Source organism: Physcomitrium patens, chromosome 6 (genome assembly GCF_059467195.1).
Source record: "Physcomitrium patens ecotype Gransden chromosome 6, ASM5946719v1, whole genome shotgun sequence".
Lineage (NCBI taxonomy): Eukaryota > Viridiplantae > Streptophyta > Bryopsida > Funariales > Funariaceae > Physcomitrium > Physcomitrium patens.
In genome coordinates this window covers 11263008-11290591 of record NC_143415.1, presented here as the reverse complement: position 1 = coordinate 11290591, position 27584 = coordinate 11263008, and the positions used below count along the sequence as shown (strand labels likewise).

Sequence of the window (27584 nt, the reverse complement as noted above, 5' to 3'; positions counted from 1 at the left end):
ATACGCAGGGCTTTGGTGCCACCCCGCTCTCGACACCCACTCACACAGTTGGGTGGTCGTCTGTGGTCGAGAATCGGTGTGGCTGCTTAGGGCGGGCGTGTGTGTTTGGGGACGCCAGTACCCTGTTGCGCATGTGGGAAATCATCAGACGGTGCTTTGGCCAACGTAGCAAGCCTCGGCTGCTGTCTCCAGTGAACCGACTCCAGTTGTTGCCGTCGACTGGTGCTGAGTTGGCTGGTACATGGAAAAAAGCTGAGATAACTATAGGAATTACGACTTTGTGAGATTTATAAATATATAAATCTTTTGTATGATTCGCATGTTAAATGTATTGATGGAGGAGTGCTGCGAAATCCCGATGGCAACTTTGCTTTCACTCCAGACCTGGTTCACAGGAGCACCGAATCTGTTGATATTGTCCATGACTTTAGAGCACTGCCGCAGAGGGCGGCTGACCAAGTTCTTTGCGAAGATTTATCCGTATCAACTTTGGGATTTTTCGTTGCATGTAGTTTGACCTCAGGCATCATATCAGAGCGCTGTGGTTGTCACGGCATTCATCGACAAAAGAATGTCGTGCGAGAATAAAATCGGGCAATTGATTGAAGTGCATCCCTCTGCGAATATCTTCTGTGATTAAAATAACTTTGTCAAAAATAGAAGCTCAAATATCAAAGATGGTCAACGAATCCTAATGACGTGCATATCAAAGAACCCCACACCATCTTTTTAGACAGTGGGTTAATTAATCATGCTGGGATGAACCAACTCTTGGGGCAATATCATGTGTTGCCTTTCTTCAGCATCTCCGTCAAACACACTATTCTTCCAACAAATGCACTCACACACACACAAACAAACTTCAACTTTGACCTTCTCGTCAGGAAAATGTGTATACTGTAAATAAGAAAAGAAAAAAATAATTAAAAAAAAGAAAAAGGAGACAAGAAACAAAATAGTAGGAAAGGAGGTTGCACACCCTGTCTCACCCATCACCAGGCGCTATTAATAAAAAAAGAGGAGAGTTAGAATGGTAGACCATATGTGACAAAAGAAAGCTTTTATAAAGGGAGAAAAATATACGTGGTTGAATAAGGCAGCTCCAGCCCCAAAAAGCTAGAATCTCCTGGCAGATCAGATCTGGTATTCTTTCCTGGATTGCGGAGGCAGACAAAACTCCATTCCCATGCTCTGTCAATCGTTGGCCCCATCGTCTCCACCCTCCCAGGCCAACGTCGGACTGGAGCCGAGCGGAGCCGAGCCGAAACCATAGCCAATCCAAGCCCGCACCCATCCCATTTAAAAACAAAAAAACAAACACTTACACGTAGCCTTGCAACTGTTCTGTGCAACTGCAGACTAGATTCTCTGGGGAAGCGTAGTAAATTCCCTAGATTATCGTTGGGTGGCAAATCTGGCACTGAATGAAATTCACCGCAGCCTGGTCTCCCGCAAGCGAGACACGTCGTTGGAGTGAACTCTTCAAAAACATACTATTCAAAAAAGATACAAATTTGACATGAATAAATGAAGTAATGAGTGACTGAATTCGCCACTAATAGTACAAGATTCAGAAGCATCATGGGTGGAGGTTTTCAGATTTTATCTGTAACTTTGGTTTTTTTTCTCTTTTTTTTCTTCTTTTGCAATATTTACAGGAGCTATTTAGGTTGGGAAGTTTTATTCATATTGTATACATCTACTACCATTGAGTACAGGTTCTAGTTTTTTTTTAAAAAAGAAAACGATTACTTGGTTTCAACCATAGCTGTATAATGGAAATATAGGTCACTCTTTAATACGTTCAATGATGACTTAGGAATACTGAGTCTTGTAAAGGTAGCCAGTTTTGTTGAATAAATAAATCTCACAATGTGGGAATTTACACTAATAATATCGTTAATATTTTGATACTTTTCAATTGTACATTCAAGTAACATATATATATATATATATATATATATATTTGCGTTGATGATATTTTCATTATTATATAATATTTTTTATTTAATTAAAATTTCAGTATCTCGTCAATTAGATTCAAAAATAAAATAAAATAAAACTTTATTTTAAGTGTCATCTTTTTACCTTTCTACACAAGCCATTCATATGTCCTGTTGGTGCGCCAATGCAATTACTGGTGGTTATAAATAGTTTTTGTATAGAATCTTGACTAACTAGTACAAATTTTGAATATTTTCGAAATTTTATTATTCATCTTTTGAAAGCAATCTTAGAAATTTTCCATTACAATTTTTTTAGAAACTTCGGTCAGATGAAAACATTTTTTACGTTTTCAACTGGTTTTTTATGTTTTTGAGAAGACTTTGATGAGAAAAACCACAGTGTTTGTAGTTATTTATGTTTTTGTTCAAACCGAAAAAATAGAATAATGATAATAAAAAAACAGTCATGTTATTGCAACAAACGGCAGTATGACTTTCCTATTTTCTAATCAATTTTTGGGGGAGATTTTGTTGCTTTTTTCTTGTTAAAACTTACTCAAGCGTCCATAATTATTTGCTCACACATCCAAAATAAGGATTATTACAATTTTATTGATTTACGATTTAATTTATTTTTAATTATACAGCAATTGAAGTAAAGAAAATAAGAAAGATTCAATCTTATATTCTACACCACCAACATAGGGCAAGATGTGCTTGTCACTCTAAGATTCTCCTCTTTCATGTGATCCTATGATGTTCTCAAAAAAAAAAATAAATAAATAAAAGAAGAAAAAGAAAAAAGTGCACAACACCTTGTGAAAACTTTCTTTGGATTTGAACTCAATAGTGAGTTTGAATTTAATTTTTTAATCCCCAATATTGAAGTCCACTAAAAGTTGCAAAAAAAAATCTAGAAAAAAAGTAGTGAAAAAGGAAGAAAAAAGGCTCCGGTCATCTCATTCATTCATCCCTTCACGCAGTGAATTCAAAGCAGTCACGACAGCGAACAGATGCAAACACACATTCATCCATGAAATATATCCATGCAGACGAAAACACATTCATCCATGCATGGGACGATGGGTGGTGCGGGCGGGGCTGGCAAATCCGATCGGAATCCGGCCACAATCATTTTGAGCTCCCCCCCCCGCGCCCGCTCCAGACCTACTATTTGACCACTATTGGGAACTTAGGGAACGGGAGCGGAACCCAGAACAAGAGAGACAGGATGGGAATGTGGTCAGGGGAACAGGAAGAACCGTCAACAGACAGACACGGAGACAGGGAGCTAACGCGGGTAAAGGGGGTTGCTACTCCTCCTCCTCCTCCGCTCCGCCCGTTTCGAGTCCCGCGACTTGACGTCGCTGCGCGAATTAGTTGCTATCTCCATTGCGCTCCCCGCATTGCTGCTGCTGCTGCCATCGCTAGGCTCCACTCTACTCAATCACTTACTCGCTGCGTTGCATGATCACAGTCAGGTTGGTTTCCATTTCTGGCGATGCTCTCGGGTCTTGGGGGGGAGGGTTTCCCGGTTTCGGTGCGGTATTTGAGCGCTGCAAGCGCAGCTGATGAGATGAGGTGTCAAGTTTTTGGGCGAGAATGAGGGAGTACGATATCAGTCGTGGCGCTGCTGCATGCAGCGAGGGGTTCGTTTTTTGTGGTTTACAGTAAGGAGAAGATTTTCAGTCTCGGGGTTCAGGGATTGGAGATTGGATTTTGGCGGGTTGGTTGTGATGGAGCTGAGTTTTGGGTTGAATGTGTTGTCTGGTGGTGGGTGAGAGTTGCGGAGGCGGAGTTTTGGGACGCGAGATTTGGATGCTTTTTGCGGATAGGATTTGTGACTGGAGAAGGGTTGCTTCATGATATTTTGTGTGTGTGTGGGTTGTGTGAGTGAGTGAGGTGGGATTCGTGTCAGCGCTTCCTGGTGCTGTCCGTTGTGTGTTTAATGTCGACTGGGCAGTGGGGTGTGTGTCGAGTGGTTAAGAGGTTGTTTGAAATGGGAGATTGGATAGAAAGCGAGGGGGTCCAGAAGGTTGAGTTGACAACTGTTGATACGCCAGCTTTTATGACTTGATTCTATCTGGAACACACAGTTCGGCGGTTGTTTACAGTGTGTGAAGTTAGGTGTGCGACCGAGTGAGGCAGGAGAATCGCCCAAAGGTTGTGCTGGAGGGGGAGGCTTCATGGTGGGTATATAGTTGAAAGTTCAGTGGATCTGTCCTTGAATTGTCTCACACAAGCTGCTGTTCTCAGAATCCTATCCTGCATGAGGAGGAGACTTGCTGTAGTGCTCGGACTATCCACAGGCTACGATTTCAGCAGCCCTTCTCCACTTGAACCAAGAGCCATTCCAATATGTCTGGAAATGAAGAATCTGAAGTAGTGCAACATGAGCAGCAGAAATCGTGTTCCGGGGAATATGGATTGATTTGGATTGGTGTGTCATTAGTCCTAGGTTTCAGGGAGCTTACAATTTCGTGACGCTGCCGTGGCTTATCAGAGATTTCTTTAATTATCCGAAGGTGGCCGCCCACAGGCAGGTCATGATCGATTACTGTATAATCGTCAGTGCTACGACCATTGTTTCTAGTTCTATCGCGGCTTTTGGCCTATGTAGCACTCTTCTGGTATCGGCAGATTGTCCATTGAGTTTCACCATGTCGCTGTCGGGGTGTACATTATGGCCAATACATCGACAATCCTTATAATTGTTTTGTTTTGTTTTGTTTTTTTTTTTTTTTGACTTCGTGCCTGTGAAAATCTCTAAGTTATTCTATGCGTTAGGTGTTGATGATACTTATACTTTTTTTTTTTTTTTTTTTTTTTTTTTTTTTGACAAGGATGTGGTTGTGCTTGTAGGTGCACTTCAATAATGCCCAACCTTTCATGCAATTGGCGGAAGGTTTTTCGTGATTCTTTGTTCGAAGTAGCAACAGTAAGATTGGATCTCGGAGTGTGATCCTCTTGCAAATTGAACCTGAAGGGTAAGTTGAAGGAGTGCAATTTTGCCATTCAGAACTGACTGAATCCGTTAAGCTCTTGGGAGCGGACACACTAGCCGAGAATGAAGCAGACAAGCATTTCCCAGAAGTTCGAGGCACGGAAGTGCGCTAGCCGTTCCAATCGCTAACTGGAGCTCTTAAATTGGGCTCGATGAGTGTCGTATTGCTGTAAGTCAATGACCGAAAAAATCGGCTACATTGCCTTCGAACTTATAGTCTTCTTGAAGGTGTTCTTGGCTGATTGTATTCCTTGAAACGAAGCCCATGCGATTGTTGAAGAAGTTCGAGGCATAATTATTCAAGTACAAACGTGAAGGGCACAGTACAGGATATCAAATTCTAGGACAGTGCAGAGGAAGTGTGGAGACGGTGACGTGGAGTTATTAAGGAGAGGGAAGCCACTCCTATAGTGCTTGTACGAATTTCTCTAAAATGGAAACAGAATGGAGAGAGTAGAAGTTGTGAGATGTTTCTGATCGAACAGCGCAGAATTTGCTTACACATCCAGGCACATTCGCAACTAAATAGTAATAAGAAGTTGAAGGTTCCTGCAGCTGGATTGAGGAGGTACACAGAAGGGTGTGAGGGGGGTGGCTGATTAGATTCATTCAGTGACATTCCTGTAAGGCTTTTATTAGTTAACTCCAGGTTTCATCCAGAGCGAGATATAGGGGAAGAACTTCGCTGAGCTTAAGCTGCAATGCTGGGCCTCGCACCCAATAATACAGGAGAATCGACCTCCCCCATTCAGCGCTTAGAGAAGACCATAGAGCGGTCGCCGGATTCAACTCCGGACTCTCTGGACCTGCCTCAGTCGGTGTTGCAAATTGTCGCCACATCCCTCCAGTGTGACCTCCTCGTAGCGGGAGTGCTTACGAATTCGGCACGTCTGGCAGAGACTGTTCTATGCGTTCCTAAGGGACGCATAACTGCTCCTGTTCGGCTTTCGAAAGGGATAATTGCAGCAGCTGCCTCTTGTAAGGTGTGTTTCTCCAGCCCCCCTCCCAGTTGATTAGGTTCAGCATTTTGTGTTGGATGATATTAAGGAATTTAATAGCGTAGGAAAATTGTAGCATTGTACAGACTAGCCTACGTTCTTCCTGCATGTTTGCATTTCTCGTTAGAGTCATTCGTTATGTCTATATGTTTTCAGGTTGTGAGAACAGAGGGATTAGTTCTTCCTGGTGTGTTCAAAGCTGTTCTAGGAGCACAACCTGAGCGATTTCTCGGCACTTGCTTCAATGCTGAAGGGTATGTAACCCGGGACTGTTTTCTCCTAACCACTGTCCTTTCAACAGTTTCAGGTTTGAATATGTCAGTTCTCACATCCTCTCAAGCTGCTTCACCGAAATCTCTCAATTATTTGTTAATTGAATTGTCTATTTGTTTTTGTGAAAGCGTTACAGGTACGAGGGGATCTGCTATGCTGTTTGGGTGGATCCCTCCAAAGTATCGGACGTTGCTCCAGACGTCATGGCAGAGGCAGGGTATTCCCTGCCACTCCTACTTGCGAACCGGGTCCGAGCTCAGTGTTGTGATCGGATGGGCCGGAAATTTGATGAGATCATGAATCGATCACCTCAGGTAATCAGAACCTCGCTTGGAAGTCATCAGTGAGGAATCAAAACGTGGAATCTAGTGAGTTCTTATCGTATAAATCTCATCAGGGTATGATGGGATATCTGTATTTTTGCGCCGCTGTTTGATGTTGTTCGATTAACTTCTGGTAAAATTTCTGTGCCACCATTTGAGCTTTTTCTGAAAGCTGAGAGTAGTGTGCATCAGGTGTACTCAATAGTGAAACTGCATATCTGCCTGTAGGCCGTGGTGTTTGTAGACGATGGTAGAGCTCCATGTCTTATCAACTCAACAGCAGCGAAGTTACTCGGGCTTCCGCATGCTGGAGAAACGAATCCGATGGAAGTTGCTGTGGGTCTGCGAAGGTTGGCTGATCGCAACGAAACTCGGTCGAATGCATACAGGTGAGCTTAAAACAAATTCTAAAGATGGGCGTTTTGATGGAGATCTATTCAGTTCCTTGCAGATGCATTTCCTCATCTGCATGCTCTTCAACAGGTGTAACTTGGATTGTGTGTTTACGAGCACAGTGAGACATTTAGGAAGGGTAGAGTGGCACCAGTGGGGCTGCTCACAGTAATTGTCCTTTTAGTCAACCCGAACTAAAACAGCAAGATTTCTACGTTGGAGTGTTTCGTCAGGTGCTTCAGTAAATTGGCTGGTAATCCTCATCTAGCGCATGAATGGGAATGGGAATTGAAGGATCCGCGCTCGGTTCTTCGAGTTCGGTCGTATCCAGTGAGCAACGTTGCGACACGTGGTCGTGTTTGGTTGTTCGATGACATTACCAAACAGCAGGATGCAAAAGATGCAGTTGAGGCAGTTGACCTGGCTAAATCTCAGTTCTTAGCCATGATGAGCCATGAGCTTAGGACTCCAATGACTGGTATGAAAAAAGTGGTATTTGATGTATTCTGTACACGGTAATACCAGATGCGTTGTTTTCGGACGTTGCTTGGGTACTCTTGTCAGTTCAGTTTTTGAACGCCAAGTCCGTGATGGTACTTTCATGCGTGCTCTATAGGAGCAGCTGTGGACATTCTTCGTTGAATCTCCCGCTGAAATTTGTCCTGGGGTTCGCTCTGTGGCAGGTGTTCTGGGCATGTTGGACTTACTTCGCCTGACTCCTTTAACGCCCGAACAAGCCGGATTTGTACGTGTCATGCAAGGCTCTGCTGAGGGCTTGATGCAAGTCTTGAATGAAATTTTGGACTTTTCAAGAATACAATCTGGACATCTTTCGTTGAATGTGGTTGATTTTCACATTGGAGAGCTCTTGGATCAGGTACGTAATCCTGAGTAGGAAATGATGCGTGTTTCACTTCGGCTAGACCTGGAGTGGTCATCAACAATTTTATGGCTCTTTTTTTTGTTTTTTGTTTTTTTTTTTTATATATATATATATATATTAGCAATGACTCGTACGATTCTTTGAACTTCCGTGGTTTATAGCTTAACTCAACTTTTTTTATAATTATAGATTCTTCCCAAATCAAACAGTTTCGTCCTACAAAGGACGGGTGCTTTGGCAATGTAAAAGATAGTCTGGCTTTTGTAAATATTTGGAAATGTTTCTGGTTCATCATGGCCTAGGGAGCTTTAAGTTGAAATTATGCAAGCTTTTGAAACAGATTTTTTAACTGCGGCGTTTTCTCTCCTAACCCCTACCATAATGTCTATTCGAAGTAGTAATAATTTTTGTTAGTCGAATAATTTCACTTGCACACAGTAATGAGAATACTGTGAAATCCTTTTATTATTAACTAACCCATGTTCTCATACTTGTGCTAGAGTAGCAAGTTTCTGATGTTCTTAAAGTTTCTACTATTGCCTCATGGTTAGGTTTCAGCGCTATTTCAAGGTCGTCTGAATGAAAAAAGATTACCCTTACATGTGATCAAACCTATTGCTGACGACATGGTAGTCAATGGTGATGTCAATCGATTGCGTCAGGTATGAACTCTTTATTTCGGTTACCAGCCAATCAGCTTTGTATAGCTGCTGAACAGTTGAGGAAGTATTTGAGCGATCTTCTAAGGTGAACTTGTTGTGCAAGGAAATATGCTCAAGATTGTTATGCCATGATATCAATGTCGTAACTACTCGATACGTGTATGGCCATCAGGTCTTATCTAATTTGGTGAGTAATGCCATAAAATTTACTGAGCATGGAAGCATCAGGGTAACGTGGCAGAGGACTCAAAAATGTAATCATTCTACACCAGTTGCCAAGGTCATCGGCATAACGGGAGGAACAGAGAGCCAAGGCCATAGGGTGTGTCTTTTTGAGCACCTGTACTATCAAGACGTGTTATCTCTGAGCCTGTAAATGCCTGTTATCTTCTTTATTTTGGTTATGTTTCGATAGTAATTAGGAAAAGTGCTGTGCACTGCCATGATTTGTACTTGGATAAAGTACATGTAAGTGCTACATAAAAGCTCATGAAATTATGTTATTCAGGTTTCCTTTAGCGGAGGCAAGGAGGAGACTTCAGTCTCGAAAGATCCTCCTCACTTGTCCGGTGAAATGCGTTATAATAATCATCGCGCTACCAAGGCGTCAACCGTAGCTGACAGACTGCGATTTGTGTTATCCGAGAGTCCGTTCAATGTTACTAATCAAGGTCAGAACGGCTTTGTGGATTTGATGGACACAAGTGGTACTTGTAGTATGGACGAAGGCTTAGATGGTGAAGAAGGAGGTCTTTCATCTTCCCCTGATGAGGACAATACTACTACCTCTACCAACTCGGACTCACAAGTGTGGTTCGAGGTTCGAGTTACAGATACGGGAATAGGCCTCACTCTAGAGCAACAATCCAGACTCTTTCAATCTTTCTCTCAAGGAGACAGCAGCGCAACAAGAAAATTTGGTGGTACAGGTCTGGGCTTGGCAATTTCGAAAGGTCTTGTAGAAGTCATGGGCGGTAGAATATGGGTAGAGAGTGATTTCGGCAAAGGAAGTACTTTCGCGTTTTGTGTTCCATTACGAGCTGCTACGAATCTCGCCAGTTTTCTTCCAAACTCCGAAAATTCATCCTCACCACGAGCAGCCTCTGTAAAATTCAGACGCAAAGAGAGATCACTTCAAGTTTTGGTAGCTGAGGACAATTTAGTGAATCAGTTACTAATAACAAAGTTGCTGAAACATCATGGTCACGAGGTGATGGTCGAGACTTCTCTTAGAATCGCTTGCTTATTTTGATTTCTCTGACTTCTTGTTCTTAGTTTGGAGTGGCTCTAATTCTTTTTTGGCCAAAGCAATTGCGTCAGAGAAAGTCCTGTTTTATATTGCGGAATTTCATTTAATTTTTCTGCGCAGGTTGAGACAGTAGGGAATGGACAACTGGCAGTTGAAGCTGTACAAACGGGAAATCATGACCTGATTCTTATGGACCTACAGATGCCTGTACTGGACGGCCTTAGTGCAACCAAAGCAATTCGTGCTCTTGGTGGTCGTGGACAAGATGTTCCCATATACGCACTGACAGCTGAGGCGCTGACTAAGAGCCATGGATCTCTTGATGCTATGGGCTTAGACGGGTACTTGACCAAGCCCATCAACTGGGAATCTCTTTCGCAAGTGATTGAGAACGTCGTGAGAGGGAAGCGTCGATCGCCGTAAGCATTGACATTTCATGAGTTTCTCTATGATCTGTGCTGGCTGTGAACAATCCTCATGGTGTTATGTACCATAACCACGAGCTTAAAATTTAACATAAGATCTGTAATCTACCTACGACTACATTCTGTAAAATTAGGCTGTAGCACTGTGATCCTACTCTGTCTTGTCCTGATAAGACCTCATGGTGAGCAGAGGAGAAGATTAGACCAATTTGGTTCCGGCTGAATCTGGTTGTTCTCATTTCAGTCCAGCCAATAGCAGCATCCATACCGCTTTTCCGACATCTGCGACCATCTTTGTGATTTCAAAGGATCTGCAGAGAATGTGTGAATTGAAGGCTGCGGGACTGTTAAGCTAGGGGGCTGGGCAGCTTTGAATGAATATATCAGAACAGACACATAGATTCCGTAGTATAAATGACATCCAATGAGTATGTTTGACTTAGGATAGATTAATTTCCTCATCGTGTAAATTTTCTCACATTGAAAGTACATACAAGACTGTTTGGTAATCACCGAATTGGTGATTGAAAGGTTTGGTTGTGCAACGATGGTATTTGCAACTATGTTTAGATGAACTCATTGGAACAAAATGGGTTTCTCTTACTTTCATTCCTCTTGCCTGACGAGTCTAGAAGTGGTAAAAACATGGGGAAAATGGTGTTACCGAATAGAATAGACCCAAAGCTACATGGATAACGCCTCCTTTTTACTGTGGACTCTGGGAGTTGAGTCTACCAGTGCCGGAACTGTACACGGTAGTCACTCACTCAGCCAGAATTGGTGCAGCTCTTAGCCCTTCTGTTTACGGCTTCGTCCTGGTTGTCACTACTTGGTTGAATCTGCCCCCATTTCATTAGGCGGGAACTAAGGAGTTGCTCCTCAGTTCCCGCGTAATCCTCAGTTGCCTCAACACCACTTAAAGTTCGAAGTATGTATTTTGTGGACTCGATACACATTGGTTTTGAATTCTTTTTTGTTGTGTTTACAGGCGAGTGGTTTTATATTCATAAGTGGAGACGTGCTCTTCGGTGAAATTGCACGCTTTGATTGTGGACTTAAATACCTAGTGTATGATATCGCATTAAGTGGACTAAGAAGCTGTGGAGGAAAAGACCACATTCACATTTACAATTGCTCTGGCACTAGGTGGCTGGCTTATGCCCCAAACCATGCGCATCGAAAATCACGTTGTGCTACCGATTACTGCGTCTATGATAATATATTCCTATATCTAACCTTGCCAAGTCTTACAATCTTTGTACTTAACAATGTCTAACGTTGACAGCTGGAACTGCCTAGTATGCAGTCAATGGTTTGCGGGGGAAGTTTAGAGTTTGTAATTATCCTTGGATTGAAGAGCCACTTCTACCCCTTCCATGCACGATATGCAAGATTTGCATCAGTTGAGATTGACCATGTTGGGATGTCAACCCAGTTACTGTAAATGCAAACGTGCGGTACACATACAGAAATCCAGTGTTGGACAAGACTGTTCTACTCTCTGAACTGCAGCCAGGATATTTCAAATCGCAGGCTATGAGAAGGCATGTGAGGAATCACTGCACGTTAGGGTCGGAGTTGCCTAAGTATCGTTTTGGCAATCACCTTCATTGACATTTTTACTGGTAATTCTCATCAATCAACGCTCCATGTTTGCTTTCTTCCTCTTTCGTCAGAGAGTTTAATTAATTGTCCGTTTTGTTTGGGACTGATTGGTTGCTTTGAAGTCAGGAGAATTACACAGCTAGAGTCTTGTTGGTTTGTTTGAGCGTTCCAGTTTTTGTTGGGGCCCTGCTGATGCTGCTTGTTATGGGAGCTGCAAGGGTGTTGAAGAGGATGTCGAGATACTTGCAACCTCTCTTAAATATCTGGCCTCACGGGATGGATCTCTCCTCTAAAATTCAGATTTGGGGTCTCTCTTGGCATCTCTGTGAAGGCACTTACGCATCTCTACTGTTGATGCCTTTCCCGGGAAATGTATGATAGCAATGGACAGATTTGTATAATAATCTGATGGTTTGATAAAACTCGATTGTATGCATGTTTATCACTCTGACAATGTCCTTACAATTGTTTTGTATGGTTCTGAGAAGCACATTTTGAAGCAACTCTCATCCGCCTCACTGTTTTTGTTTAACTGTTGTGATTTCTACTAACGTAATAGTTACGTATATTGATACCACGAGGAACTGGTTTTTCATTTCCTACCTTCGAATATTGAATAACACACCTATTTGTTTTATGCACTGGTTTACGCTCCTAAAACATTGTCACCTACCCTGACACTCTTATTCTGTCTATCATATCGCATTGTCCCTTGTGAGATCAGGATTTTGATGTGCAAGAAGTTTGAAAGCTGCCATAAAAACATCTTGTGCGAGGGATCTGAAGTGCATGACTCAATTATTCTGCTTCATGTATACAAGCTTCCCATTGTCGAGTATCACTTCAGCAGATTGTTCATATATACTATTATTTGAAAAGTAAAGAGATAGACATTATAATATTTCTTGTTACATCATGATAATGGTGGAGAACATATATATTTATTTGATCATTTTTAATAAAAGGAAAACTACAAGAGTGGCTACCTTAACTGTAATTCGATTCTACAAATATGAGAATGATCTCGTTGGTTTTTTTTGTTTTTCTTTTTTCTATTTTGTTTCAATTTATAAGAAAAACTGACATGAACATTTATGGTTCTTGATCCAAATTTTCTTATTTGCTACTGTTTTTGGGGGTTTTCCTTGATAGTGGCAGATTGGCAGTAGACTTTTTGGGCTATTTGGCTGTCAAACAGTACATGGTAAGATTTAAAATGTTGGTATCTTGTCTATCTGAAATATACTTGTGATTCCTTGCTTATCATGCTTTGTTCCAATGAAAATGTTTTATGAAACCTCAGAAAACTGTAGAGATTCTGATCCCTATTTTTAGTATTTAATTAGAATTAGAATAAATAGAAAAAATATTTTATTTCTTTTACTTAAAACTTGAGCAAGCTAGTTTCCAACTTAATAGCTTTTATTAGAATAAAAATATTAATCAGTCAAATCATTACATATAATCAGTATTATAACAATTACTTAAGTTGGAATAATCAGTATAATATAATCAGTATTATAAAAATTACCTAACAATTATAACAATCACATATTTTTTTAAATAGTATAAAAATACAAAACCACCCAATATTCTCAATTCTACACAATTATATTCCTTATATTGATTAGTCACCAAATCAAATCACAAAAATAGAAGCACTAATATAAGTTTGAAATTAAAAATAAAAGAAATCAGAAAGAATGACTATTTTTAAATTTATATATATATATATATATATATATAAAATAAAGAAGAGAGATGAATACAAAAAAAAGAGAATAAGAATCTAGGATAGATTAAAATTTAAGAATCAATTTAATAACGATCAAATATACTATTTAATGATAAATTGTAAGAGATTTAAAAAACTTGAGAAGATGATATTTAAGTTGTATTATTAAAAAAAATATATTTTTTTTGCCTGAAAGCTTCTATTTCAAAGTTGGTATATAATAGTTACTATAGTTGTTAATAAATATAATAATATTTAATTGGTAGAGATGAGATTCATATATCTTTTTAAATTACATAATATTAATTATATGATATATAGTATGCAATAAAATCATTTGTATGTGAACAAAGTTTTTTTTTTTTTTTTTTTTTTTTTTAAGATAATTATACTCTATAATTTTTTGATATTTTATTCATACTTGACTACATAAACTACTATCACAAATATTTTATTTTTATAAATCTATAAAAAAATTAATTTGTTTTTACATTTATTTGAATTTCAACTTGACTAATATATATGAAATAGTATTAAAGACAAGAAATTTATGGATGTAATAAAATAAAATAAGATATATATCAAAGAAAAATGATAAAAGAAATGAAAAAGATGTACATTCAAGAAAGAAATAGAATGGCTATTGCCAAAGACAAAAAGATTATAGATTCATGAAACTAATCTAAAAGCTAGAAAGGCATTTACAAGAGTGAGGAAGACCTCACTATTGCTTCTATATATACTATCTAAATACAGAGCTAAGTACAATGTTCTATAGATCATTTAATATATATCCAACATGTATTTAACTTATAAGGCATGTTTCCAATATGTGTGCTATATGATCAATTTGTACAATAAGTGGCTAATTCATAAACAAATAGTCAATATGTGTAATATATGACAAACTTGTTAGACAAGTTTTTAATCTACAAATCATTTATAAATACTTGTAAAGATAAATCTACATCTATAAATCTTCTTTATAGGATATTATAAATTTATCTATTTTAAATTATTTCCATTCAATTTTTTAATCTCAATAATTATTAATATGAATATATTTGTAATATTAAATCTTATCTTTCTTTTCTAAGGACAAGTTCTATAAGAATCAATAATCACATGTTAAATAAGTTTAAGATGTTACAAATTATATTTGATATATTTTTTGATTTTTGTTTGTTTTTAAGATAGTTGGTAGATTCTTTCAATTATTAATAGTATTTTATACTAGGACAAGAAGACCACTTTTTTCTTTGATCATTATTAAAATCTTAATGAATTTTGTCAAATAAAATATTTAAAATATTATTGGAAATAAATCCAACTTCTAAAAATATTACAAAATATCAAGAATTTCTTCTAATATCTTGATATTAAACACATTCTATTTTGCTAATTTTTCAAAAAAGAAGATGTTGTTCTTGAAGATCTTTATTTCTATTATGTTGTCTTGAAGATTGTGGCAATTTCAATGCCTTGTTCAATACCTTAGCAAATAAAAGTTGTTGAATTGAATCTATTGGTTATTGAATCTTTATATCCTCAATGTCACAAATACAAAGAAATCACAAACAAAGATAAAAGATAGAATATAATTTTTATTGAGCTTACTTTATTTTATAGCAAAATATTTTTTTACTATTCATCTTGATTTTGATGGATGTTGTTAATAAAAAGCATCAATCTTCTCTATCACATTTGTAAGATTCATACATAGCTTCCATGTATATTTATTAATATCTTATTTGTTGTTGTATAACATATTATCTTGTTTAAGAATGCATTGGATTCTTAACTGAGGAAGATAATTTGTATTTTGTAACAAACAAAGAATCTTACAATCATAATAAAATCTTCAACAAACTATAATAGATTTTATCAATCCTAAATTACATTCTAAAAAAACTTTAAAAAATCATTAAGAATATTAAAAAAATCCTAAAAAACCTTAAAGTTTTTATAAAGAAATCATAATAAAAACCTAAAGAATCCTTAAAAATATCTTAGAAATAAAATCTTATTTTTTATAAAAAACTTTAAAAATTCTAGATTAAAATCCTAAAGAAATTATAAAGAAATCCTAAAGAATTTTAAAGTAAAACTTAATCAAATCTTAAAAAAATTCTAATAAATTGTAATGAAATTGAAAAGATATTCTAATTAAACCTTAAATAAATCTTAACCAGATCCTAGCAAATCACAATAAAATCTTATAGAAATTTTGAAACTTTAATTATTATTGAAAAAAATATTGATTTTACTTTGAAATTTTTACACATTGCAATCTATTGGTTAACATCAAGTACAAGAAGTTTAAAAAGAATCTAAGTTATTGATTTTAAAAAAAAGATTGTGAGCTTGTACTTAATTTTTTTAAAAATTACCTTCAAAATTTATAATTTTTTTCAAATTGAATTAACTATTAGCTCATAAAATTATTCTTAATAAAAAAATACACATGATCAAAGAAATTCTCATTGATCTTTAAAATCCAAATTTTGATATTTTAACCTAATCAATTTTAATAACCTTTAATCTAATTATTTCATTTATTTTAAAATTACTAAAAAAATATAAAAAATATATTTAAAAGTTAAATTTTTTTATATAATATTCACAAAATTTTAAACTAATTATTTATTTATTTATTTCTCAAAAATTTAAATCACTTAAAACACATTCAACTTTGAAAAGCCCTCAAAAACTTAATCCAAATCATCCAAAATCAACATTCAAATGAATCTTACAAATTTTTCTATATGAACTTCTTTTACAATCAACAAAAAAATTCCAAAATTGCTATAAGCAGGCAGTTTTGTACCTCAAGGTCTAGTTTTGATCTTATTTCACAACTAGTCGTCTTTGAATATCAATTTCTAGTTTTTAAAGGTAATTTTTGATAAAAAATACTCTTAATTTTTTTAAAGTTATATGTATTATTTTTTTTAATCTCCTTTGTTTTGACTTATTTATGATCTTACAAAGTAAGTAGAAGCTTTTTTACTAAGAGTTATTATTAATAATTAATGTGTTTATTATCATCTTAACTATGTCTTTTTAAAATAAAATTTATGTTTTTTTCTTTCACCTTATAGTCATGTTTCTCTTCAATGCTTGATTTTTTTTTTTTTTTTTTTTTTTTTTTTTTTTTTTTTGTATATTAGTTTATGGATAGAAGACTTGAAATAATTTTATATATATTCTTAATATTTTAAAAATATTTTTTCTAAAAATTATATAAAAATTGAATTTTTATAACTCATATAATATTTTTTGGCAATCTATGATGGCAATAAAAATTATTAAGAAGAAGTTTAATTATATCTTTACTTGTAATAGGTTTTTTACATAGTACAAATTGTGCCATCTTAGTAATACAATCTACTATCATAAATATAGAATCATAAGAATTTAAAATTAATAATCTATAATAGAATCTATAAAAATAGATGACCATAATAATTTTAGTATATATAATAATTGAAGAAGCTCAAAATATTTTTGATTTTTTTTTAATCTTGAAAAAATATTATATGATTATAAAAATAATTTAATTACTTTATACATTTGAGGCCACCAAAAACTCAATAGATTAATTCTAAGGTCTTGTTGTATCCAAAATATCTTGCATTTTTTTTTTTTTTTTTTTTTTTTTTTTGTGTGTAAGATAAGAATGTCTAAAAAATTAATTTGTCAAATTTTATTATTTTTTTGACCAATGAATAATATTAGATATAAATCATGACAAAGATATGTTCTGACAAGCTTAATAATAATTCAAAATTCGTATTGACATAAAATATTTATTTTTTTTAAATATGTATAAATAATTAATAAATTAAAAGTTTCTTTTAGATAATTGCGCCATTTTTGAAATGAATCCAAAATTATAAAAATTTCTTTGTTGTAAATCTTGTAATTAATCTTGACTGCTAAAACATTTCTTAAATAAAAGCTATAAAGTGAGGTTTTTTATATACTCCCATTTGTGACAACACCACATCTAAAGCAAAGTTCAATGCATCTAATTTCATAAAATATGCCTTAAAAAAAATGAAATGTTATAGCTTCTAATGTTGCTTTAACTTTTTAATTTTGTCTTTTTAAGTAAAACATATAAGTAGTGTTACAACTTGAGAAAGTTTTTTTGATAAAAATTAGATAGTAAAAAAAAATTTCAAAAAATATTGGGCATCTTTAGGTGCTATAAAAACTTAGAAATGCAAGAATATACAGTAAGATGGAAAAATGTATATTTTATACAACTCAAGTTGATTTTTTTTTTTTAATATATCATTTCAAAGAATATAGATTTATACAAAAAAAAAGATATTGTTACATTAAATAGAAACTCTATGATTGAAATTTACTTAGAATAAATATACATATTTTTTTTTAATAATCTTAAAATATTAAAAAAATCTTTAATTTAATCTAATTTTATTATTATTATTATTATTATTTTTTGTATCATGTATGATAGAATCTTCATAATTCAACTAAAAAAATATAATTAAATATGGTACATTAGGGCTACATGAAAAATTTGTTGAAACCTACTAAGGCCTTGAATATCAACATATTTATTCTTTAATTCATAAAAAATGTTAGATTTTTATTACTAAATATATATTATATATAATATATTATATATAATATATTGTATAATATTTATTATTGAATCTATTGTAAATAACATACTATTCATACTTGATATTTTTATATTTTTATTTAGCAAAAAGAATTATGCTCCTAAATATACTACTTTATCATTGTTTATGGTTATGAGGTGCATATTGATACATGCTGAATTTCCTAATTTAAGATGTTATTAGAAGTTATAAAGCTTTATAACTTTATTATTTCAAAATGATTTAAGTATTATTTTGCTTTTGAAATCTTCTTCATTAATAAATTATAATGCTGAAGACATTATATTAAACATGTTTTTTTTTAAAGAAAGTACTATTTGTATATGTTGAAGATATGTACTTCATTTTTGTGCATAATGATAATCTTCTTTTTGTGCTAGAATTTAATGGAGTTTCTTTCAGGTTATTATTAAAGAATGGTAGTAAATTATATTACAAAAAAATTTCACATCCCATACATAACCTCTTTGAAATTTTCAATATAAATATACAATATAAAATCAAGATTATGAAATCATATAGATTGGAGACACCAACTTAATAGTAATGCATCAACTTATTCAAATGAAGTATGCAATCAATATAATTTATGATGGAGGGGCATTTACATGGTTTTCAAAATAATGTCCAATAAAATAAGAAATAGCTCTTATTAAAATATAAGAATCATTCATTAGATATATTCTTCACTATAAGAATCTTTACTTATAAAAGCCACTTCTTTGTTAAGAACTATTCATTGTTGGCATTCTTGATATTTATAGTTGTCTTTAAAAGACATAGTGGATATCTTTTCAAATAGTCTTGAAAAAAAAACCTAATATTTTATTAGAGATATTGCTACCACAATTTTGTTGTCAATTTAAATCACTAATAGAATATTCTCTTGTAAACAATATCTATCTTTATTAAAATATTTTTCTTGTCTCTTCTTCTTACTATTTGCTTTTTATTCAAGCTCTTGACTATATATATATAATAAGAGAGCAATCTACTATCCATCATTTGTTTTTATTTTTTTATGTTGCTCCAATATATTTCTTTGTCTAGCAGATGTATTTATAACTTAAACTTCTATTCTCTATTGCCTACTAAATCTTTAGTACAATGTTTTTTGAGTTTTTGAAGACATCCATTATAATTATTGGGTGGTTTAGGATTTAAGGTAGGTCCTAAGGTATTCTAAATTTAAAGCAATATTAATGCCTCCTAAACTTTTTTCCATGGTTTCAATCATCTTAGTTATAGAAAATTCTCTTTGGTTCCATTCTTGTGGTTTTTGATATAAATAAAATATCTATTCTTATTTTTTTTATTAATTATATATACTTCTATCATAGGACATAGTTCTTTTTTGAAGATTTGATTGAATAAAGTATCTAAAGTCATATATTTGGATGTAAAAAGATTTATTAAAAAATATTATAATAAGTTTTTAGCAAATTTGGACAATATTACATGAGTCATACCATAGTTCACACAAGTCATATAAATTATATATAAATATATATATATATATATATATATATTTGAATCAATCACATATAAATTTCTAATTTTTTCTAATATGGATATTATCTTGCATTAATTTAGTTTATTATTTTAAATTAAGTAGAATTTATAATTATTATTGGATCTACATAAACAAAAGATTTTTATATAGAATAATAAATAATTACTTTGGCATAACAAAGAAAAAATATTTTATAAATATTTTGCTTAGAAGAGAGTTTGATTTCTCTCACATGTAACACAATAATATCTTTCTAACAATGACTTGAGAAAGTTGATATACAACTAGAATTGAAATTATTATTTTTCTAATATGAGTTATAATTGTTGTATGCTTATTTATAATATAAGTGTTTAATGCTTACAAATGGATTTATTGGTTGCTTATATCATTGTGTTCAAAATAGCCATTTTACTTAATATGAGCTATATAGATATCTTTGCTTATTGTAAGATAAAATGGCTTCTTTGCTTAGTATGATCTATAATGACTATTATATAAGCTAATTTGATTTTGTTCACTATGAGCTTCATAATACAATCGTATTTAAGTTTTTTTTGACATAATTGATATTTGTATTTTTTCACAACAAAGTCGGTATTTTTTCAATGCAAGTGATTTTTTATCTTAATTCATTATAAACAAATACTTAAGTTAGCTTATTATAAAAAAATCACAAATCATAACTTTTTTATAAGGACATACTAATAATAAAGTTATTGATGATTTAAAGTTGAGATAATCCATGTTTAGATTTTTATTAATATTATAATTTATTATTTGAAATAAAAAGGCTTGTAAATGCAAAGCATCTTATAAATGTTGCATTTCTTTTTTTTCTTAATAATATTTTTTAATGTGAAGACTTATTCCAAGCATCCTAAATAACAAGAGTGGTAGCTTTGATAAATACATCTAATGAAGAAGTAAAAAAAGGCATCCATCATAGTGTTGAATTTAGCCTTGTCATTGAAAACAATGAATTATTCTTTAGAAATATCCATGTTGCAATTTAAATTGTAAAGTCATTATGTGAGGTTAAGGTTCCTATCAAGTCGATGTTTTCCTTCTAAACATGGTATATAAAACAAGTTATTTTTAATAGAATTTATTTTTACGACCATAATAAGATCCATTTCTAGAATGAGGCAATTGCAATTCTACATAAGAAAGAACATGTGGAAGTTTAAGCATAAAAATTGTTAAAACAAAGGCTAAATCCAAAAAAACTACCAAAGACTATTAAGGTGCTATTTGTTAAGGCACTTATGTCCATGTTTGGCAAAATATGTTGTGTAATTAATTGTACTCTTTTATGCCTCAAATCTAAAATCAAAGACATCCAAAATCAGTTTTAAAGGAACAACTTTGTGTACTTGAAGAAACATACACAACTTAATGTTCATAAGCAAATGCATTATAATACTGCAAGAAATCAGGTAGTGACATTAAAAAGTATATATATTTCTTGTATAGCTTGATCTATCATATTTAGAATATCCAAAATATTATTTTTTGTCAAAAGTTAAATGTTGAGTAAGAAATGAACATAGAATACTACAAAATTGGTGTGATACTTTGCCAAAGGTTAATAATATAAATAGTTAATATGGCTTAATAAAAGTATTTATAAGTGGAATTAGTAAAATTTATTGACTCTCATTTCCAAAGTATTCTTTTAAGAGACCTTGTGATAACTTTGATCAATGCAGTAATTGCAATAAGTTAAAGGCATTGAAAGCTATAACTACTAAAGATTTAAGAGCCTCAAAGCTATAACAAAAGTAACTTGATGAACATCTTGTTGCTCAAAGAGCCTATTGTAAGTTATATTATGTAAATCTTTATTACTCTGTAAAAAAACCATATCATGTCATTATTACTATTCATGAAAAAATAGATAATTTATAGATACTGTGTCATGAATATTTATAATTATTTATATAAAAAAATTAGGTAGAAGATAAATGTAGGTAGATTTGATAATATCTTGTAGAATAGCTTCTTAAAAGCTTTATAGATGCAAATTTGAGTTTATATGCATTTGTGGTTAATTAATATGTTAAAAACTTTGCCAACAAGTTGGCTTCATGTTGCACATGTTGGCAACTATAGAACATTCTCACATAGCCCTTAGTTAGATAGTATATATTGAAGTAAGAGTAAAGCCTTCTTCACTCTCATTAACACTTTTTGTCTTTAGTCTTATTTCAAGTGCCTCTAATTTTCTTATCTTTGGCAATAATCATTCTAGTTTAATATTTTTTTTTTATCTTTTAGTGATTGTCTATTCTTTTCAAGTGACATAAAAATATATTGATTCTTTGGTTCTTTGTAATTTATGTCTTAGACACAATGTTTCATATATATATATATATATATATATATATATAGATTTTAAAATAAATTATATATTTGTATATAATTTTTTTTATTAAGTAACAAGTATAATATTACATAGTCACAGAGATAAATATTATGCTCACTATAAATTAGATGTTTTTTTAAGTGATTTAAATTATGCCATTGGAATAGTTCTAAAGCTTTTATAGAATCTTAAATTACCACCAAAGTTATATTTCAGAAAGGTATTTTTTACTATAAATATATTTTATTATTTTCCATAGTATTAGATAGGACTATAATTTGCAAAGCCTCTTTCCTACTCAAAAATGTAATGAAACAAAATTTCTTCCATCTACTTCAAATATCCAACTTAATAATACATGCTTTGATATATATATATATATATATATATATATATATATGTGTTGGTGATAAAAGAAATTATCTTTTCACAAGACATAAAATACAAAGAAGACATTATGAAACCATTTGATAGATTAAGATATTTTTGTATGTGTGTGTTATATAGCAAAGCATTGATTATAAGAATAATGTGTTTGAAGCAAAATTTATTAGCATAAATATAAATAGTTAGAATATGGTCTTTATTTGAAAGTTATTGATGTTTATATTAGAATTTGGAATGAAATTTATTATAGACTAATTTCTAGTTTTAATAATTTTATATTACATAAAATATAAAAATCAATCAAAGTGCGGTTTTTATTTTCTACTTCATATAAATATTTATTAAGTCATATGTTTATTAACTAATTCAATTTTGATTCAAAGTAGAGTTTCATTAATATTAAAAAATAAATATTTCTCTTTTTCTCCTATTTTTTTGTTTCTGGATTTTTTTGGATTTCTATGAATCTTCTTCAAATTAAAGAAATTAATAGTTAATGTACAATACTATATAGCCAATAAAGAGTTATAAGATTTAGGAGTGTACATTGATTTGGAACATTTGCATTCTAATAGCTATTTGGAATTGTCTAAATATTTACAAGGTAAATATAACTTGATATTTTTTAAAAAAAATAGGAGGTTTGAGAGATATTTTACAGATTAATGAAATTTCTAATCCATATATTATTTGCATAGAACATGTAAAAATATTTATACCATGAATCTTGAATTGAATTAATATATGTGCCCATTATTTATACTAGTGCTAATACTTTTTTCTTACATCATGATTAATTTTTTTCTATTGTACAATTACTTTGTACTACATAATAACATCTACAGTCACAACTTTAAAAAAGAAAATTTAATGTATATAAAATATTTTCTAAACATAGTATGTAATCTGAAATTTCACAAAGTTCTAATTAATAAATATTATCTATTTTTCTATGCTTATTCAATATATTTATATATTTAATGTTGTATTTTTTAGAAACATCTATAAAATTAATTTATATAAGTAGGATGTTGCAGTAACAATTGATACAAATAGTTCTTTCTATTTGATATTTCTTATAGACACTCATTGTTCTTGTGTATATTATAAATACATAAGATTTATTTTAGTTATTGATATCTATGATAAACTTTTGTAGTCATTGTTGGATACTTCTTGAAGATGCTTGAGATTTTAAAATAATTGTTAGTAGAAATTGATTAAATTTTGCACACTTATTATTATAATATCTATTAAATATTCATGGAATTTTGGCTTAGTAGTGAATACCTATGATAGGCTTTGGCAATAATAATTAATATTGGTTTTAAATTAATTTTATGTGTAATATAATAAAATTAATAATAAATAAGTTATTATAAATATATATACACATATATAAACTAATTTGAGTGTCAAAACTTGTGTAATAGCTTGTACAAATCTACATTGTATTTATATTGGAGTAGATTTTAGCTCCACAAATTTTTCTTGTTGACACTTAAATGATGATCCAACATGTTTTCCTTTTCTTTATAGACTTTGACTTTATTCTAAACTTGTAAATTGGTTGTTGGTGATATTAATTATGAGATGGTTCTAATTGTCTATTCTGTTGTTTAATTCTTCCATATTAAGTTCAAGAGGTAGCTCTTGATGAAAAAGATATATATCTAGTAGTGGTTTGTTACATTGAATACATTATAGTGGGATGAAGCTTAAACCAATGTATGTGTTTATAAATATATTGTAACTTCTCTGTAAAATTGTGGGTGTTATTGAGCATAAACCCAATCATGTCAGATAGACCTATTTTTATCACCGCCATGATGTAAAAACATGCATTTCCAAATCACCTCAATAAAATATTGTTGCTACCAACCTCCAAGTGTGAATGGTCCATATGAACTTGGGCGTTCCATGTAGGCAAGGGGATGATAAACAGCAGGTATATTCATTGGCCATTGCTTATGGCCAGTGGAGATTCCTGATGGCTATGGCAAGAGGTCTCCCATCAAGCTGGGCTCACTTCACCAGCAGCCATGGTGGGTGACTGCCACAATGGCAGAGAGCCTCCACACTCTAGTGGAGGGGCATAGAATGGAGTTTCAGACAATCAAGAGTGATGGCATTTAAGAGACAGGTGAGCTCCAACGTGGGAACTGGTTATGCTCCTTCCCCACATAAACCTCCACCTTAGACTGAGCACACAAAAGCATATGAGGCTCTGTGGTACCCACCTCATAAATTCTTCTTCATTTTCCAAATTTGCCTCCTCCCACTCATACCCACTGTACCTATCCAACCTCCCCACCACCCCTTCGCAGACAGGCTAGACACTCACAATAATTAATAACTGGTGTTGTTGGTACCCTTTGGCTTTCTGTTGTCAAGCTTAGTTCTCCAGATCATAACATTTCTTTGGGAATCAGATGCTCCTTCTTTGTTTTTTTGGATTTAAATGCAGGTTTTCTAGAGTGTGAATTGTTTGGAGAAGGTGGTGGGGTTTGTGTAGCTTCATTCACAAATGTGGCTTTGTAGGACACATTTCTATGGAGGATTTAATGTGCATGGCACAGGTTCTGGAGAGTGGAAACACTCATCATTACAGAGGTCTATTCTAATTTTGGAAATAATTTAGGCTTTCTTTTGATCTTTCTTTTCTACTTTTCTTCTCTCTAGAGTAATGTGATGGGAATCTGAGCCACAAAAGTGGGCCAGAGGGTACATATGATTGAAGAGGCAACATTGAAGCAGGTCATTGGGAATTATCATCCCTGTTTTACATGGAAGATACACATGCTAAAGCAGCCATACTGTGAGCTTTGGTGTTTGGGAATCAGATAACCAAAGACTGGGTGGGGGTCAATTGAGAGACAAGCTCAACAGCCAGACAAAGGATTCATCAAACTCACCTGCTTGCAGGGTCACAAAACCCAGTGCCATTTGACAGGTCATGAGATGAGCCACCTCCCTTGAATTTGGTAACCCTATGGACCTCAAGGGAAACACAAAACAATAATAATACTTCAACCAAAGATGAGCACAATGAAGCTCTAAAGAGGACCATCGCTCAGGGGGGAGTATCTTCAAGAGTAATTTCAAGGCAAACATCAATGTTCTAAGTAGGATTTTTTCTCAATTGTAAGTGAAGAAAAAAAGCAGAATAACATCCAATCCACCCTGATTTTCTCAAGCGTTTATTGCAGCAAAAGAGACACTTTGGTAGAACAAAGTAATTTTAGGATAAGTGAGTGAGGTTAGGTTTGACCCAGCTTTTGTTGTGTAGTGAGAGGGAGAAATAAGTAGGCTATTCTGATCCAACAATAGCCTTGTAATTCAGGTGAGTGGTAAACAAACAAGATGAAAACATATGCGGAAGTGCTAAAGATAAGGTTGGCCCATGCCTTAATGGCACTTACTACATCAAAAGCGAGCTAAAAAGTAGAACTTGTGAAGAAGGAAGATTGCATAGAATTGAAATTGATTGCATCCACAGCAAACCTAAGTAAGTATATTGTCTTTAATTCAACTCGTGCAATACTAAGAGAGCAATTATCCAAAGGCTTAGTCAAGAGTTGTACTAGGTTTATATTGAATACTCAAATCATAGAGGTTCACTTAAATGAGGAAAAGATCAAGAAAGAAATAGACTATCTTTAAAAGTGTATAGTAACAATTTTCTTTGTAGAGTGTAAATTTGCAAACAAAGCCTTAAAAATATAGTTGAAAGGCTTTAAAATAGAAGATGGCAAAGATTTATATTTAGTTTGTGATTTAAGTCACAACTTCTTTCAAATAGTGTACATGAATGTAGCAGCTTCTCAAAAGTCACATACAAAATCTGCATCTTTTCAATAAAAAATATGCATAATTCAGCCATAAGTAGCTAGATTCAACTTGAGTTGTTTAATTGGCATAAAAATACCAACATGGATAATTCTAAAAGAATTTTTAGATGATCTAGTGAGTACTGCTAAAGAAATAGTACAAAATATCAGTATGATATTAGAGTATGATTGGAATAACAAAATCAATGGAAATCAAAAAAATTATATTGCTTTAATCAATGGCAACCAATATATGCTTACTATAAATGCCTTCAATTTGGTCACAAAAACAACAATTCAAGTGTAGATGGACTATAACAATCTATCTATCAAGTGCAATTTTTTTTTGGAAATAAAGAACTTTATTTGAGATTATTTCTTAGTATATAGCCATTGCCAATAGGCAAGAAGTAAAGATCAAGCAGAGGAAGAGATAAATACCAAATTATACCCAAAGATACAAGTGGGATCAAACTTACAAATAATTGATCATTAAATGGTACTTGAGGCCTCAATAGTACCTATTCCCTTACCTAGATATGATAAAGAGGCAAGTACTCTAAGCTAAGTTGAAATAAAAGAGGATAGAAGACAATTGCCATATTGATTTTTTTCCATGTACATAGAGAATAGTCTATAATTTCATATATTATAGAATTAGTAGATAAATATGGCTATTTGGAAGCAATACAGAAGTAATACATCACATATATTAAATCTTCTATAGAAAATTTTACAAGCAAAGAGAGGTCATTCCAACTATAAGAAGTTCTAGACAGAAGATAATAAACTGCGTAGTTAATAAGTTAGAAGAAAGAACAAAAAAAAACTTGATGAGACCAATTGTACTTAGAGAGTTGACAATAGTATTGAATGCCATGTAAAGAAGTAAGTCACCAAGACTTGATGGATTAATACTAGAATTTAACAATATTTTTTGATATCTAATTAAAATAGAATATTTAGATATACTACAAAGAATCATTAGAGAGGATCACCTCCTCAACATGATGATCAATGGGCTAATAGCCTTGTTATATGGAAGTGATTTAAGATATGATCTATCCAAATGGCAAGTAATTATTTTAATAAATATTATCTATAAGATCTTTGCTAAAGCACTGTAATTTTATCTTCAACCTATTTTTATGCAAGTCATAAGTGGAAATCAATCTACTTTTTTACCTTGATACTATATATTGGATAATTTACTATTGATTCATGAAACAATGATATGAGGGAAAAAATTGAAATAACTTCTTCTATTTCTAAAACTTGATTTTACAAAAGTTTACAATATTTTAGACTAGAATTTCTTATGTTTAGTACTTG

At 32.7% G+C, this 27584-nt stretch overlaps 1 protein-coding gene across 4 annotated transcripts; it reads left to right on the top strand.

Moving 5' to 3' along the window:
* Window positions 1-3196: 3196 nt before the first annotated feature.
* Window positions 3197-10690, top strand: LOC112283997 (histidine kinase CRE1). 4 transcript variants are annotated; one of them, XM_090251240.1, is made up of 12 exons: window positions 3197-3427; window positions 4809-5933; window positions 6105-6202; window positions 6358-6535; window positions 6773-6933; window positions 7171-7415; window positions 7621-7814; window positions 8372-8482; window positions 8655-8804; window positions 8991-9692; window positions 9852-10150; window positions 10347-10690. In XM_090251240.1, exons 2-12 carry the CDS (start codon window positions 5652-5654, stop codon window positions 10357-10359), a joined length of 2433 nt encoding a protein of 810 aa, XP_090107366.1. In that variant the 5' UTR covers window positions 3197-3427; window positions 4809-5651; the 3' UTR covers window positions 10360-10690. The 4 variants fall into 4 exon arrangements, with proteins under 4 accessions (XP_090107366.1, XP_024379203.1, XP_090107368.1 ...); XM_090251242.1 differs by lacking the exon at window positions 3197-3427 and adding an exon at window positions 3524-4135; XM_090251241.1 differs by lacking the exon at window positions 3197-3427 and adding an exon at window positions 4168-4489.
* Window positions 10691-27584: the final 16894 nt, after the last annotated feature.

Coding starts and splice junctions, on each gene's coding strand:
- LOC112283997 (XM_090251240.1), top strand. CDS start 5,652: ATGCTGGGCCTCGCACCCAATAATACAGGAGAATCGACCTCCCCCATT. Junction 6,536..6,772: donor TCATGAATCGATCACCTCAG/GTAATCAGAACC, acceptor ATCTGCCTGTAG/GCCGTGGTGTTTGTAGACGA. Junction 8,483..8,654: donor ATGTCAATCGATTGCGTCAG/GTATGAACTCTT, acceptor TATGGCCATCAG/GTCTTATCTAATTTGGTGAG.